This window comes from Tachypleus tridentatus, chromosome 8 (genome assembly GCF_004210375.1).
Source record: "Tachypleus tridentatus isolate NWPU-2018 chromosome 8, ASM421037v1, whole genome shotgun sequence".
In the NCBI taxonomy this organism is placed as follows: domain Eukaryota; kingdom Metazoa; phylum Arthropoda; class Merostomata; order Xiphosura; family Limulidae; genus Tachypleus; species Tachypleus tridentatus.
Genome location: NC_134832.1, coordinates 90,643,111 through 90,657,088, shown reverse-complemented (window position 1 = coordinate 90,657,088; position 13,978 = coordinate 90,643,111). Strand labels below are relative to the sequence as shown.

The 13,978-nt window shown below is 32.3% G+C and overlaps 1 protein-coding gene across 3 annotated transcripts in view; it reads left to right on the top strand.

Annotated features, from left to right (window-relative positions):
• The first annotated feature begins 245 nt into the window (after positions 1 to 245).
• LOC143222921 (nose resistant to fluoxetine protein 6-like) overlaps positions 246 to 13,978 on the top strand; it is a 32,029-nt gene continuing 18,296 nt past the window's right edge. The window contains exons 1-8 of one of the 3 annotated variants that reach the window (XM_076450119.1): positions 246 to 382; positions 1,550 to 1,715; positions 2,538 to 2,617; positions 3,640 to 3,762; positions 4,028 to 4,154; positions 7,263 to 7,452; positions 9,296 to 9,438; positions 13,743 to 13,968. In XM_076450119.1, the coding sequence (XP_076306234.1) occupies positions 2,571 to 2,617; positions 3,640 to 3,762; positions 4,028 to 4,154; positions 7,263 to 7,452; positions 9,296 to 9,438; positions 13,743 to 13,838 (726 nt within the window). In that variant the 5' untranslated portion in view covers positions 246 to 382; positions 1,550 to 1,715; positions 2,538 to 2,570 and the 3' untranslated portion in view covers positions 13,839 to 13,968. Of the gene's footprint in view, positions 383 to 1,549; positions 1,716 to 2,537; positions 2,618 to 3,639; positions 3,763 to 4,027; positions 4,155 to 7,262; positions 7,453 to 9,295; positions 9,439 to 9,933; positions 11,332 to 13,742; positions 13,969 to 13,978 lie in introns of those variants that run through there. The other 2 variants (XM_076450118.1, XM_076450120.1) reach the window with 2 other exon arrangements.

The window sequence follows — 13,978 nt, the reverse complement described above, 5'->3', positions numbered from 1 at the left end:
CAGACGTTCAGACACATATCACTTTTCGAAAGATATTTTGACTTAATTACAAGATTGCCTTAATAGCTTTTGTTTCAAAACTCCATTTTTATAAAAAACAAACAAACACTAGTTTATGCTTGCTTCTGACTGATGACGCTAAGTAGAAAGGTTTTTTCTTTGTAAAATGTTTTAAGTTAGTAGTCCATAAAAGGTTATATATAATTACATTTCATGGTGATGTATTCAAAAAAGAGCTCATCTGTTCCAAAGCTCGCTAGTTTTGAAACCGAAACTTTCTATTTTCTAGTGGTTTACTGATTACGTACAATGCTTTAAAGAAGCTAAAAGAAAACAACGGACAGTTTAACTTGTGTCGTTATTATATTCATCGGTACTGGAAGTAAGTATAATTTTTTTGTGTGATTAATACCTTTGGAATGTTATAAGCATTTGTAAAAATAGAGATTAAGTATGACGATTACAACTTATGGTCTCATCTGAAACACGGTGCTGAATACAGAATCTTTCTTTTGAATACCGAAATAGAACGAAGAAAGAGTTTTCTACAAGAACGTTTTAATAACAGTAACTTAAATATTATTACAGCTGTAATGAAAACCGTATAACGAGTTTTTTTAACTAGATTACTTTTATTTTGTAGAAGTAATACTTTTTATAATGTCTTTTGATGAAACCTTATAGAGTTGTCAAATTGTTTACCAGCCACCTCAAAGACTATTCGTCAAATTGCTATATATCATGTTTTTATTCTTTATTCTGATATCAGAGGCGTTACTAGATACTGGCATGCGAAGTCCACGCCTCGAATTTATATTGACAGCGTCGGGTATTCCTAGTTGGTATCTTGAAAAATCAATAATAGAAAATCATGATCAATGTCATGTTTAAACACTGAATGTTCCAGCACCTATGAATCCAAACTCAGAATCCTTTAAATTACCTAGTGACGTCTCTGTTTTATATAGTTTGATTGATGTGGGGAATAGTAAAGGTGTTTTTTTTTCTTTTTTTCAAAACCTTTTTAAGTCCCGATAGAACAACGCTAAAATCCAATGTTCCATTTTAAAACAAACAAACACCCCAAAGGTAGTAAAAATATATCTAAAACGTATGAATTATTTAAATTACTTTTTTATGAAGTACTAGGAATAACCTACATAAAGGATCGCAAGTATCACAGTGATAGGAATTTGTTTGTTTTATTTGGAAGTTCTTCGTTACTTGCGATAGGCGTCCATAATTTTTAACTTACATATTAAAGAGAAAGCAGCTAACGAATCCTTGGGTTATTTTCATCAAATAATGCGATTTGAGTCTCTTTTCTAATGCATCCACATCTCAAAAATGCAAAACGCCATTTTGCAGCAATAGTATACTAAGCCACACCATACCACCATGACTTATTTTGGTTTTTATAATGTTGTGTGTTGCATATCAGACTTCACAAAAAGTGCAAAACGAATCAGTTGGGATGTATCAATATTACTTATGCAGTAATAATCCACAAAATTTCTAGATCTGCATAATTCCAATATTTCTTTGTTAGATTGACACCGACATTTATTATAATTTCCGGATGCATCTGGCTAATAGAAGATCTTGGAAGTGGTCCAGTCTGGAAGGAGAACATCGAACCTCTAGTTAAAAGTTGCAAGAAAAACTGGTGGACAAATGTTTTTTACATCAGTAACTTTTTGAAAGTTGAAGACAGAGTAAGAAATAGTTTAAGTGAAAGAAAACTATAATATTATGTAAACTGATACTAGAAATATCGGCAACGCTTGCGTAAAAAATGTGTAAAATGACAAACGTCATGAGAATAGAAAACATGACAAACAGACTGAGTCAATTAAGAGTATCATTGTTAGAAACTAGTTTCCAAACTTATAGATGGCGCGATCTTATTTAAATATATATGTAAACTAGTAATAACATGGCCTTGGCTTTTTTCTTTTTCTTTTTTGTATTAGCCCGGCATGGCCAGGTGGGTTAAGGCGTTCGACTCGTAATCTGAGGATCGCGGGTTCGAATCTCTGGCACACCAAACATGCTCGCCCTTTCAGTCGTGGGGGCGTAATAATGTGACGGTCAATTCCACTATTAGTTGATAAAAGAGTAACCCAAGAGTTGGCGGTGAGTGGTGATGACTAACTGCCTTCCCTCTAGTCTTACACTGCTAAATTAGGGATGGCTAGTGCAGATAGCCCTCTAGTAGCTTTGCGCGAAATTCAAAACAAACAAACAGTTAAAAGTATCTTAGTTTATATTTTAACTTTTCCATATAATTTTTTAATACGGCATTGACGTAAAACTACTAACAAGTGGCTAGATATTTCCTCATGCAGTTTTGTTAAAACGTCATTAATTGACAGTTATTCACGATGATTTATTGTACCCAATTCTTAAGCTTGCGTGATGTTTTTTTCTCATCGTACAAGTTTCTGTGTTTGCAAGTGTATACATACACACATTCAGAAAAACAGTGTTCTTTGTTTTGGGCTTGTAAAAACCTGATGTATGTGCTCTTTTTACAGTGCTTTCCTCACTGTGGTTTGATATCATGCCTGATGCAGTTCTTCCTCATTTCACCAGTAATCTTCTTACCTTTGTACAGGTAAAGTATTATTTGTTTAGGTTTCTCTTATTCTAACGTTATGTATAAGTTGTATCTTAATATTCTATAAACTGTGGTAAAATATAACAGGTAATGGGCATGCATTTCCGTGTCAGTGTATCATATGTTTATGAAAATAACTACAGTAATTTACTGATCAAGCGATAAGAAATTGATGTTTTTCTGGCTACTGTTGAAACAGTGTTCAATGGGTGATCTTCCCGGCAGTCACGACTCCACTTTTCTTAACTTCGTGTGGGTAAAGGTTATACAATAGGGTCAAATCAAAAATAAATCTAAATTAAATTATTAAACAGCATTAGTTTGGGAACAAACAACAATTGGGGTGTACTGTCCTTCTTCCCCTCTCCCTCGATACCACTGGTATGTTACATTTCAACCAATTTGATCGGCACACGTATAGAACACACTATACAACCATTGTTTTAGTTTTGAAAAGTATTATATTAAACACACGTTACTTCGTAATGTTGCCCTACCAAGAAGAAACAGTATTCATTTTCAAACTTATTAAAGTTTACTAGTTACAGGTAAGTAAATAAATATTAAAGCATGTTTGTTTTTTTTCGTATTTGTTTTTATTGTGTGTCTAAGACTAAACCTCATATTCCCTAGGGGGATTTTGTTTATATCTACGAGTGGTGGTGAAAGTTGTTGTGTGCTTAATAAGTAACAACAAAAATTATTTTTTGCTAGTTATCTACTCTCGTTACTTACAGATAAAGACTTTGGAGAGAATACTTTTAGAGAGAATATGTGCCACACGCTTATTGGGCAACATGTAGTTATCAATAAATGCAATGAATCGTAACAGTACAATAAGAATATTAAGGCAGAATATAGTAACTATCGAGCTAAAATGCTTTTTTTTTGTTTGGTTCATTTCCTTCAATACCCCATCTATGTGTATAGGATAGCACTCTATCAGAGAGACAGAAATTATTGTATTGTGAATATCGGGTGTACTTATTTATTGTTTCGTTTTTCACCATCTTCTAAAGGAAACCTGTGATTGGAAAAAGTTTACTTCTGTCAGGGATACTTACATCTGCCATTATCCTTGCTATCATAACACCGTTATTGAACCAAATGCCCGTTTTGCTGGCTTCTGTAGCAGATCACAGGTAAGTGTTTAGTTGTTACTTGTTACAGTATCGCTATAGTGTTCACCACGCACATTAGTGCTTATTCTACAGTAATTTTCTTCCACACGTACAAGTATGTATTCTGAAACATGTTAAATGACCGAAATAAAGAACTAAACAACTCACGTTTAGGCTCTCTACATTTAACAGTTACAGATTTCTTTAACACCATAACTTTGATTATATTTGTACGTTAGCAAGTCATTATACAACTTTTAATCTTTATTTTTGTCTCATTATCTAGTGTTCAGATGGAGTTTTTACATCTGGTCATTACGATGCCATACACACATCTGGGAACATATTGTATTGGGATGGCAACAGGTTACCTGATCTATACTTACAACGAAAAGAAACTTCGAATGAACTCAGTGAGTTAATACACTTTAATATACTTTACTGATAAAAGTAAAGTTACTGCTAAGTAACAAAATTAAAATTAGTTTACCTATTAAAATATTTAGGAAAATATAGATAAATCACACACTTAGGATAATTTTTAACTATTCATAGTCAGCTAAATGAGACAAAACTCACATCGTGTAAATCTAAATCGTAACTGCATGCCAACGCTCCTTTATTTTTCAGTTTTTATCTTTAATCTAGCTAAATTAATGAAAGACAATGTAAACTTAACCGTTATGATTGAAGTGACTGGTTGCAAGTATAATGTATTTGATATTACAGTGTTACTAACTACTTTTCTTGTTCATCGTGGTTGATTGGTGGGTATAATTTCTCAAGTGTAGTTTTATCATCAGCCACGATAATGTTTCACAATAGGGATCGCAACTCTAACAGAACGTTAGAGCAAAAAACATCTTAAACAGTAAAGATTTTAATACCTTAAAACCATTACTATTTATTACTAAGACTGTATACGTTAGACTTACAAGAAAAAGACAATCCGCTCAAAACGGATGCATTGTAATTATTGTTATTATTATTATTTTGCCAGCCTACAACAAAAACGACTTGGTATATGAAACTCAAACATTTTGTAGAACACTAAATAAGGTATTGTGAAGGTTGTAGTTAATGAAAAGTTTGTTTGATTCTTTTGTATTTTAAATACGTAAACTAAAAAAAAACTCATAATTTTAATGTAAATGACGTTATCATTACCCCTTGTAGCTTGCTTTCTTAGCAACAAGTGGTGATACTTTAAAGAGCTAAAATACAGAGTGAAACACGAATTACCCGTCAATTACATAGGCCCGGAAATTTAAATTTCATACAAGTTGTTTTGGTTTTAATAACAGATATTCCATGATTCAGCCACGTATATTTTGAAAATAGTGTTTAGTTTTTTCTTTCGCGTTAGAATTTTTTACTAGAGAAAAAGATCTCTTACTTAGATTGAATTATTATTTTGTTTACCACAATGAACATATTTTATTATTATGTTTTTTCTAGTGGGTTCTAGAACTATTGTTAAGACTCTCACATTGTGATTAATCTAGAGAAATCTGTATCCAGTATTTGTCAACATTTTAAGTAAAACAAAATGTGATTTGATTTCAATTAAAATAATTTACTTACGTGAAAGTATATATGACGTTTTGTGAGAAATCTGTACATGATGGAGACAAATGGATATAATTTTTGGATTCAACGTAGAGGAATCACTGTATAACATGTAAATATTTCAAACAATAAAATCATTGCAGGCCTGTGTAACAGAGGAACATTAGATGACTGCAACGTGTAGATACTCAATGCTTTGTACACTATACAATCGGCATCTTTAGGAAGCTAACTCATATTTATGTGTGAAGAATAGTAGAAAAAATATCAACATGCGTAATGTTAACTTTTATTTAAAACATTTGTAGAGCAATTACATTTAAAGACAAGAAGGTTTATTTAAAGAGATGTTTAGATGTATATGATAATTTGAAAGGTTGCTTTTCTGCTGAAAAATTAATGCATCCTTAATGTGGGTAGTGTTTTAATCTAACCAAATGTATTTGCCCATTACCATGCATTATATAAAGAGAGTTTAATTACATAGAAACTATAAATGTTCACTATATTCTCAAACAAATCTCTATGACAATCCCCAGCTGCAGTTTAACGTTTTACATCTCGAACTAATGTGATCAAATAACCAATAGCTGCAGTAAATTATCATGAACCATATCAACTACATACTAGTTACGTTTATTATGGTTAAATTGTACAAAATTGAATATCGTATCAAGTAAACCGATCGCCAGTAGTTGAGCATAAAAAAAACTAGCTAACAGGATAAATGAAAAATTGGGAATTTAAAAACTTGCAAATAGGGATTATAAAAAGTAAGGAAACAAGGCTGGAGAAACTGTAGCCATTATTTACTCAAACTAAAAATCCCTACTTTAACTCCACCAACTGGAGGTAACAGAATAAAGCCTAAATAGTGGTTTGTAGTTTTAGTAAATAATGTCTTCAGTATCTCCAGCCTTGTTTCCTTACTTTTTTAAGAACCCTATATGCAGGTTTTTACACTTTAAATTCATACTATAGCGTTTATCTTAGACGTTATTCCAATAGACACTTAATAATGTTTATATTTAATTTCCTTCACGTGAATCACGTTTCTCAAGATAATAACTGATTATAGTAATACTAGAATTATTTCTTTCGTGCAAAGCTACTCGAGACCTATTTGTGCTAATCGTCCCTAAATTTAGTATTGATAGACAAGAGGAAGCGCAGCTAGTCGACACCACCCACTTTTATTTATTGGACTATTCTTTTACCAACAAATAATGGGTTTGACCGTTACATTATAACGCAGCCATGAATGGTAAAGAGAGCATGTTCGGTCATGGAGGTTCGAGTCTGCTGTCAGTTGCGTATAAATCGAGCACTCTAACCACCATGCTATGCCAGTCCGACCGAAGTCGTTTTTCAGACTTTATTCTTGAAGACCACAAAGCTTTAGTGTTTGGAACATTGTTCACGCTAAAGGATAAAAACAAAAAAAAATCTAGTCCCATAATACCTCATCCGATAAGTGAATAACCAAAACAAAACGAATGATGACAACAAACATACTGGGCAAAACATTTATAAAAATGTTACGAACAAATGAATATTCGTCATTATATTATAATAAAGAAAAGAGAGATAACTGAGCTTCGACTAACTTCTTGAAATGAATAACAGGATTGACTATCATCTTTATAAAATGCCCAAAAGTGCACATGTAGGACATGTTCAGCTGTATTACATCACGAACTCTTGACCAGACAATGTCTGGCCCGTAAAAATTATAGACTGTAATTTTTAACAAAATAAAAGTTAGTTTATTAATCTAAAGGTTTCTTGTATAATAAATATGCAGTTCTGTTTAACAGTGTAAAATATGTTTTTTATTGTATTATAAACTTTGAGAATATTGCTATATCAATAACTACGAATGTAATTACCGTAAAATATCCAGAAGTATATTGATTTTCTGTTATCATTACAGTTCCTTACTTTATTTATAGGTTCTGGTTTTGTTTGGTTGGATTCTTGCTATAACTTGTAACATGGCCATTGTGTTTGGACTATATGAATGGAACAGCAATAACAGTTTGCCGAACAAAGTAGCTGCAACTTTTTACGCTGCACTCAGTCGTATAGGTTGGTCTCTGGGTTTGGCCTGGCTAACAGTCGTCTGTCTATATGGATATGGAGGTTTGTTTATGTTTGTTTTAACAATTTATTTATAGTATTACCTAGAAAAATGCATTTGCTTCTTGTGTGAGATAACTATAACAACATATTCAAGTTACTTGCAATTTATCAAATTGATTCTTATGTGATTTTATCTTCAATTCAAATGCTCATTTATAGGCTTACTTTCTGATTAGGTCTTCAGAGAATTAAATGTATTTTGTAAGAACGGTTCGTGATTTGTCGTAGAAAAATAAAATCGTGACGTCCGGCCAATGCCATTATGATTGGACATGTGTTTTTTCCTTTTTCTTTTAGCAAAGCCACAACGGGCTATCTGCTGAGCCCACCGAGGGGAATCGAACCCCTGATTTTAGCGTTGTAAATCTGTAGACTTACTGCTGTACTAGCGGGGGGCTATGATTAGACATATAACCAATATAAATATATTGGAATAGTTTCGTGCAATGAAATTGTTAGGCCAAATAATACAACATTTCGCAAAATGAGGTTTTGGTGCTGACCATAAAAGTGTAAAAATAGGAATAATGGAGCGTCAAAGGCAACAACTGGCTCTAAAACTACACTCCAAGCCAGTCCAGAGCAACATCCTCTACAAAATGAAGGCTATCGTTTAGAATAATAACCTTCTTACCTTGAAAACATTGCTGTGAAACTGGGCATATTTCATAGTAAAGTGAATAATATATAATAAACAAGGATTTGGAGTCAATGAAGACTCAAAAGTTCTTGTCACAATTTTGCATTTTTAATTTTTACCATGTAAACATACAGCCGAAGAAACTTGTATCACAACAATTCATTCAACAATATAGTTTGCAAGTTCTCTAAAGAAGATCCAACAGACTTTTGTGCCTTTGGTCTGCTTAAATACAGTATTGGGTTTAGTGCTTTTAAACTGAACGTCATCATATGTACAGTCATAGCCATCTCCAGTTTAAAACTATTGTCCACAATGAGGTCATCCTTGCAGTCAACACTACCTATCACTTATACGACTACTTTTAACCAAACAGTGGAATTAACTGTCTTTACGAAAAAGTGAATTATGCTTAATAACATAACGAAGCTCGAATATAAGACTTTTAAAACTATTTACTCTCTGTTGTGCTTGAACTATTGATGCCCAGTTCACGGCTTTGAAATCAGACGTCTGCAACTTACTTTTTAGACTTTTTTTGAGTGAAGACAACTTACATATGTAGCTAGCACAATGAATATCTTAAACCCGCATTTATGTTTTTTGTTACTGGAAAGTTGAAATGACTGTAGGCGGACCTTATGTAATAACTATAGAAGGAATTTTCATTTCAATGAAAACGGTTTCATCAGAATAGTTCGAAATGTTTCCTTATCAGTGTACATATACATAAAAAAAATATTGCCCAACTCAGTTACATGTAACGAAGGAATGAAAACAGAACTGGTTGGTTTCTAAGTCTAATCCGAGGGTCGCGGGTTCGAATCCCCGTCGCACCAAACATGCTCGCCCTTTCAGCCGTGGGGGCATTGTAATGTGACGATCAATCTCACTATTCGTTGGTAAAAGAGTTAGGGGTGATGACTAGCTGCCTTCCCTTTAGTCTTACACTGCTAAATTAGGGACGGCTAGCACAGATTGCCTTCGAGTAGCTGTGCGCGAAATGCAAACCAAACCAAGTCTTAACGCTTTCAGTACAGGCTGAGGTTTAACTTTTTTATTAAAAATTCTCACGTTATTGGACATTCTTAATGTTTTTGTAATTATATCTTATGTCGAAATGTCAGTTAAATAATCTATTGAGTATATTTAGTCCAGGAAGTGACATAAAATAACAGTTTTATGATGTCCTTTTAAATTTAGGGATCATCAATAGCTTTCTGAGCTGGAAGGGTTTTATTCCTTTAAGTCGGATGACATACGTTGTGTACATAATTCAACCAGCATGGATTGGTACCTTCCGCAGTCACCTCAGGAGTACTTTATATTACAGCAATGTTTTTGTAGTAAGTACAATTCGTTTATTTGGTGAGCAACTGGAATTGAGCCTTTTAATTTAAATCAAAATTGGTATAAGTAACTTTATTTAATTATTATACACATGTATTACTGACGAACAGCTTTCTTTCAGTTGCGTTGATTAAAACTTTTCAATTCTACCAGTGATTTTGTGTGGCAACATTTACACATACCAAAACAGAGACCTCTACTTTTGTAGAAAATTAAGTATCCTTGATAGAATCGGTGAAATATTTAAACTAAAGAGTTATTATGTTAACAACCAAACTGTCAAATGGGACTTTTAAAAAGTAAGTCTGCAACAGTTTTTATGTAATATAATATTTCATTATTATCAGTATACTTAATAAAAAAATAGATTAATATAAGTAAGTTTCTCACATGTGAACAGGTTGTAATATAAAGAAATATTAAAATTAAGAAATATATAGATTAGCTAAAATAGAGAAAATATGTATAAGAAAGTTTCTTTTCTCTATTAGGCCTACATTTTTATCGCCTACATAACGATTTCATACATTACGGGTTTTTTGATTGGGCTGTTCTACCAAACACCATTCCTGAACCTAGAAAAGCTCGTACTTAGCAGAACTACTGACGAAAAACGAGATTCGGTCGACGAAGGAAAGCATATCAGTACCCAAACCTCAGTTTAATCAGACGAACTCAAACAATATAATAAAGTACACGTTGAAAAATTTATATTTAATCCTAGAATGCAAGCGTTAAAATTTTAATTATTAACACCAGATAATACGGATTTATAGTGACCCAACATCACAAATGTTGTTTTGTGATGTTGGGTCATATAAATAAAATTTATATGACTGGGGTAACATCTATGGTAGGAACCTTAAGTATGATTTCCTAATCTTAGCCTTTCAGGCTGTTGAAATTATGGAGTTTTGTAAATAATATGGTGAACAACGTAAAAGTATTAATTACTACAGTGTTGAAAATGACAAACATGTATCGGATAGACCATAAGCTTTGTAAGAACTCATGTGATGTCATAATTTGTAAAGTATTACGTGTGATGAACAGTGACTACCATAAACGTACCAGAATCAGAGTTTACTATTATTTAGCGTTAGAACTCGAGGGTGAGGCGTTATAGTACTAACTAATTGTTGGAGTAGGTCATGCGGTTTGTGTGTCGGATAAGAAACTCAGACTATGATATTGAAACAACAATGTTAAAACATAGGTTATAGTAAAACAAATTGTTTGTTTGTTTCTGAATTTGACACAAAGCTACTCGAGGGCTATCTGTGTTAGCCGTCCTTAATTTAGTAGTGTAAGACTAGAGGGAAGGCAGCTAGTCATCACCACACACCGCCAACTCTTGGGCTACTCTTTTACCAACGAATAATGGGATTGACCATTACATTATAACGCCCTCATGGCTGAAAAGGCGAGCATGTTTGGCGCGACTGGGATGCGAACCCGTGACCCTCAGATTAGGAGTCGCACGCCTTAACATGCCGGGCCTTAAAATAAAACAAATAAATAAAAATGAATGTCAAACGTGAAAGCACGCTCTTCTTGGAGAATAATAAAAATGCATTAGACACAAATGTCTTACAAAACTAAAATTATTACAATTTGATCCTTGTGAATTGAAGCCTCTTCCTAAAACCAGATATGTTGATGACACATTATTTTTATTTAGTAAAAATGATCAAGTCATTTATATTTAATACATACTTCCTAACAGTTGAATAATCACAGGATATATTGAGAATTCAGTGAGGGAATTATAGGTGAATATAAGTTTTGAGAAAGGTATTTTGTTGTTTAGAAGACTTTAAACAAATTTCTTCATTCATGATGTTTTGTAGCAGAAATACCCAATAATAAAATTTACTCTTTGGCTTAAAGACTGTTTTATTTTTAACAAATTAGCCTAATATACATTGCTTACGAATAATTGTTTACATTAAAACATCATAACATAATAGAAACTCGAATAATCTCATAAGTAAATAGCTACAAAAGAAATGATTTTTTTTTATTTATTTGTTATTCTTTAAGCATTAAGCTGCACAGTTGGCTATCTGTGCTGCACCCACAAGACTAAAATCCTATATTTGTGTTTAAAACCATTATGATTTCCAACTGAAATACCAAAAATATAGAATAATAAATAAAGTGAATGAAAACAGATAAATAATAAATATTTAAAATTCCGCTCTATTAAGCTACAAAACAATCTCATCTTCCACTTAACGTCACATCTATAAAATTAAACGGCATTGCTAAAAAACGTACTCTACCTCTATTCTTCCATATCCATTTTTTAACTTTTATCACAAACCACTTAAGACTATGTTTGTAACATTTAAAAACTCCTGTAATTTAGAAGAAATATGGACTACATATTTTGTTATTGAATGCACAAGTTTTGTAAGATTTTGTTTTAGTTTTTGAACACAGGTCCTGAAAGATCTAAATCCACAACGGAAAATCAAATTACTTATTAATTTGATTCCTGGTTTGATATGTGTTTCAAACAATAATATAAATTAAAGATGTAAAATCCATTATACATTTTTTTTCTTTACTGGTCTTTATTTTCTTAAGTTTTATTGATTCATTATATAAATATATGATTTATAAAGATCAAAATTTAAAGAAGTAGAGAAAATGTTTATGAATAGATTTATAGTGTTATGTGGTTGCTGATAAAATACACTTCATTTCCAACACTTTTGTCAGAGTTAAGTAGTCATAAAGTAAAAACTTTACAATCTTTAATGGATTTGCATGAAACTAGCAATACCTTGTATGCTATATTCCTAACTTTATACAAAATATTATACATTAATCTTCCAGTAAAGATAAATTAACCCAGCTCTATAGTTCACTTGCATATTTATTTATTCTATTTAACATTTGAATAACGAATCAGAAAAAGTTGTTAGTTACATTTGTTACTTATGTTCATAAGTTCGGTATCAGACAGGTAGGCAAAATTTGTTTTCAAAAGCACGAATTTAGGTAATGTTATTTTAGAAAATAAACTGAACATAGATAACAAAAGGAAACAAATATACAAGTGAACAAATGAAACAGTCTTTATTAATAATAATGTTATGTCTGTGTGATTCTTTGATCAGTTTTAAGCCAGACGCCAGGTTTTCTGTGGCCCTGATACAGTGAATTACAAGATAAATAAAAAATTGGGAATTTAACAACTTTCATGATGCTACCTAGAGTTACATTTGGTGGAGTTAAAATAAGGATTTGTAGTTTGAGTAAATAAAGTCTACAATATCTCCAGTCTTACATCCTTATTTTTTTTACGATCTGTGTTCGCAAGTTTTCAATTCCCAATTTTTTTATTTTATTTGTTGGCTTTGTTTATGCTCGACTATGGGCAAAGGATTACTTGGTATTGTAGCTAACTTTATACATTCTAATAAAGATAAGCATCAACTCTAACTGTATAGTGTAAGAAGCTACAGTTATCTAATGTTATCTGTTACTGGCTAGTAATCCCTGTTTAACCCTGCACTTAAGCTTTTCAAAGGGACACCTCATGTACGTAAGAGAACAAACTGCAAGAGGTAACAATAACAATTTCAGTGATGTCGAGAAACCCACTTGTTGAGAAATTTATATGCAAAAACGGCTCGTTTGGGTTGAGAAAATATTTTACATAGAAGAGCGAACAACGTTTCGACCTTCTTCGGTCAACGTCAGATTCACAAAGAAAGAGGTAACTGACCGGAAGCTGACCACATGTTTGAAAGGGGTTGTGTAACTGGGTGTCGGAATGTAGAGGGCGGTGTTAGATGTTTGAATACATAATTTTATTTATTTTATTATATTAATATAGGTATAAAGGCGTTCCTTTATATTGGTTTATTTTGGGTTTAAGTTGTTGTATAAGTAAGGCTTCTTTAATTTTGCGTTTATTTAACTTCTTTACTGTATTTTAAAAGGAAATATGTGTTCTATCGAAACTATAATGCTTAATAATTGTTAAGCCATTATAATGTAATCTGAAAAGTCTATAATAAGAACAACACCATACTTTATTGAGAACAAAGCTACGCAGTGGCTATCTGTACTGTGCCCATCACGAGTATCGAAATACATTTTTTAGTATTATAAGTATTCAGGCTTACCACTTTGCGTCAATTGGAACATAACAAAAGTTTCGGTAGCAATAAATCTAGTAGAATTTTTCGTTTTCGTGTTTGTTTGTTTTATTGAGTTTTTTACACGTGAAAACCAAAATGAAATTTATTCACCATTTTCTAGAAGGATTTTGTTTTTTCTGTAGTGGACTCGTGTGCTAGGATCGAAATACCAGCCAACTGTAGCGGAATCGTGTGCTAGAGTTGATATACCAACCACTTGTAGTAGACTCGTGTGTTAGCCGTGAAATACCAGCCACTAGAATGGCAATGCGTAAAGATTATTAAGCTGATTGATTTAACTGCCAAAGAACAACAATGAAGTAATGGCAATGTATCTTAAGATCTAATAGATATCTATTAGTATGTGAAGTTATCAACT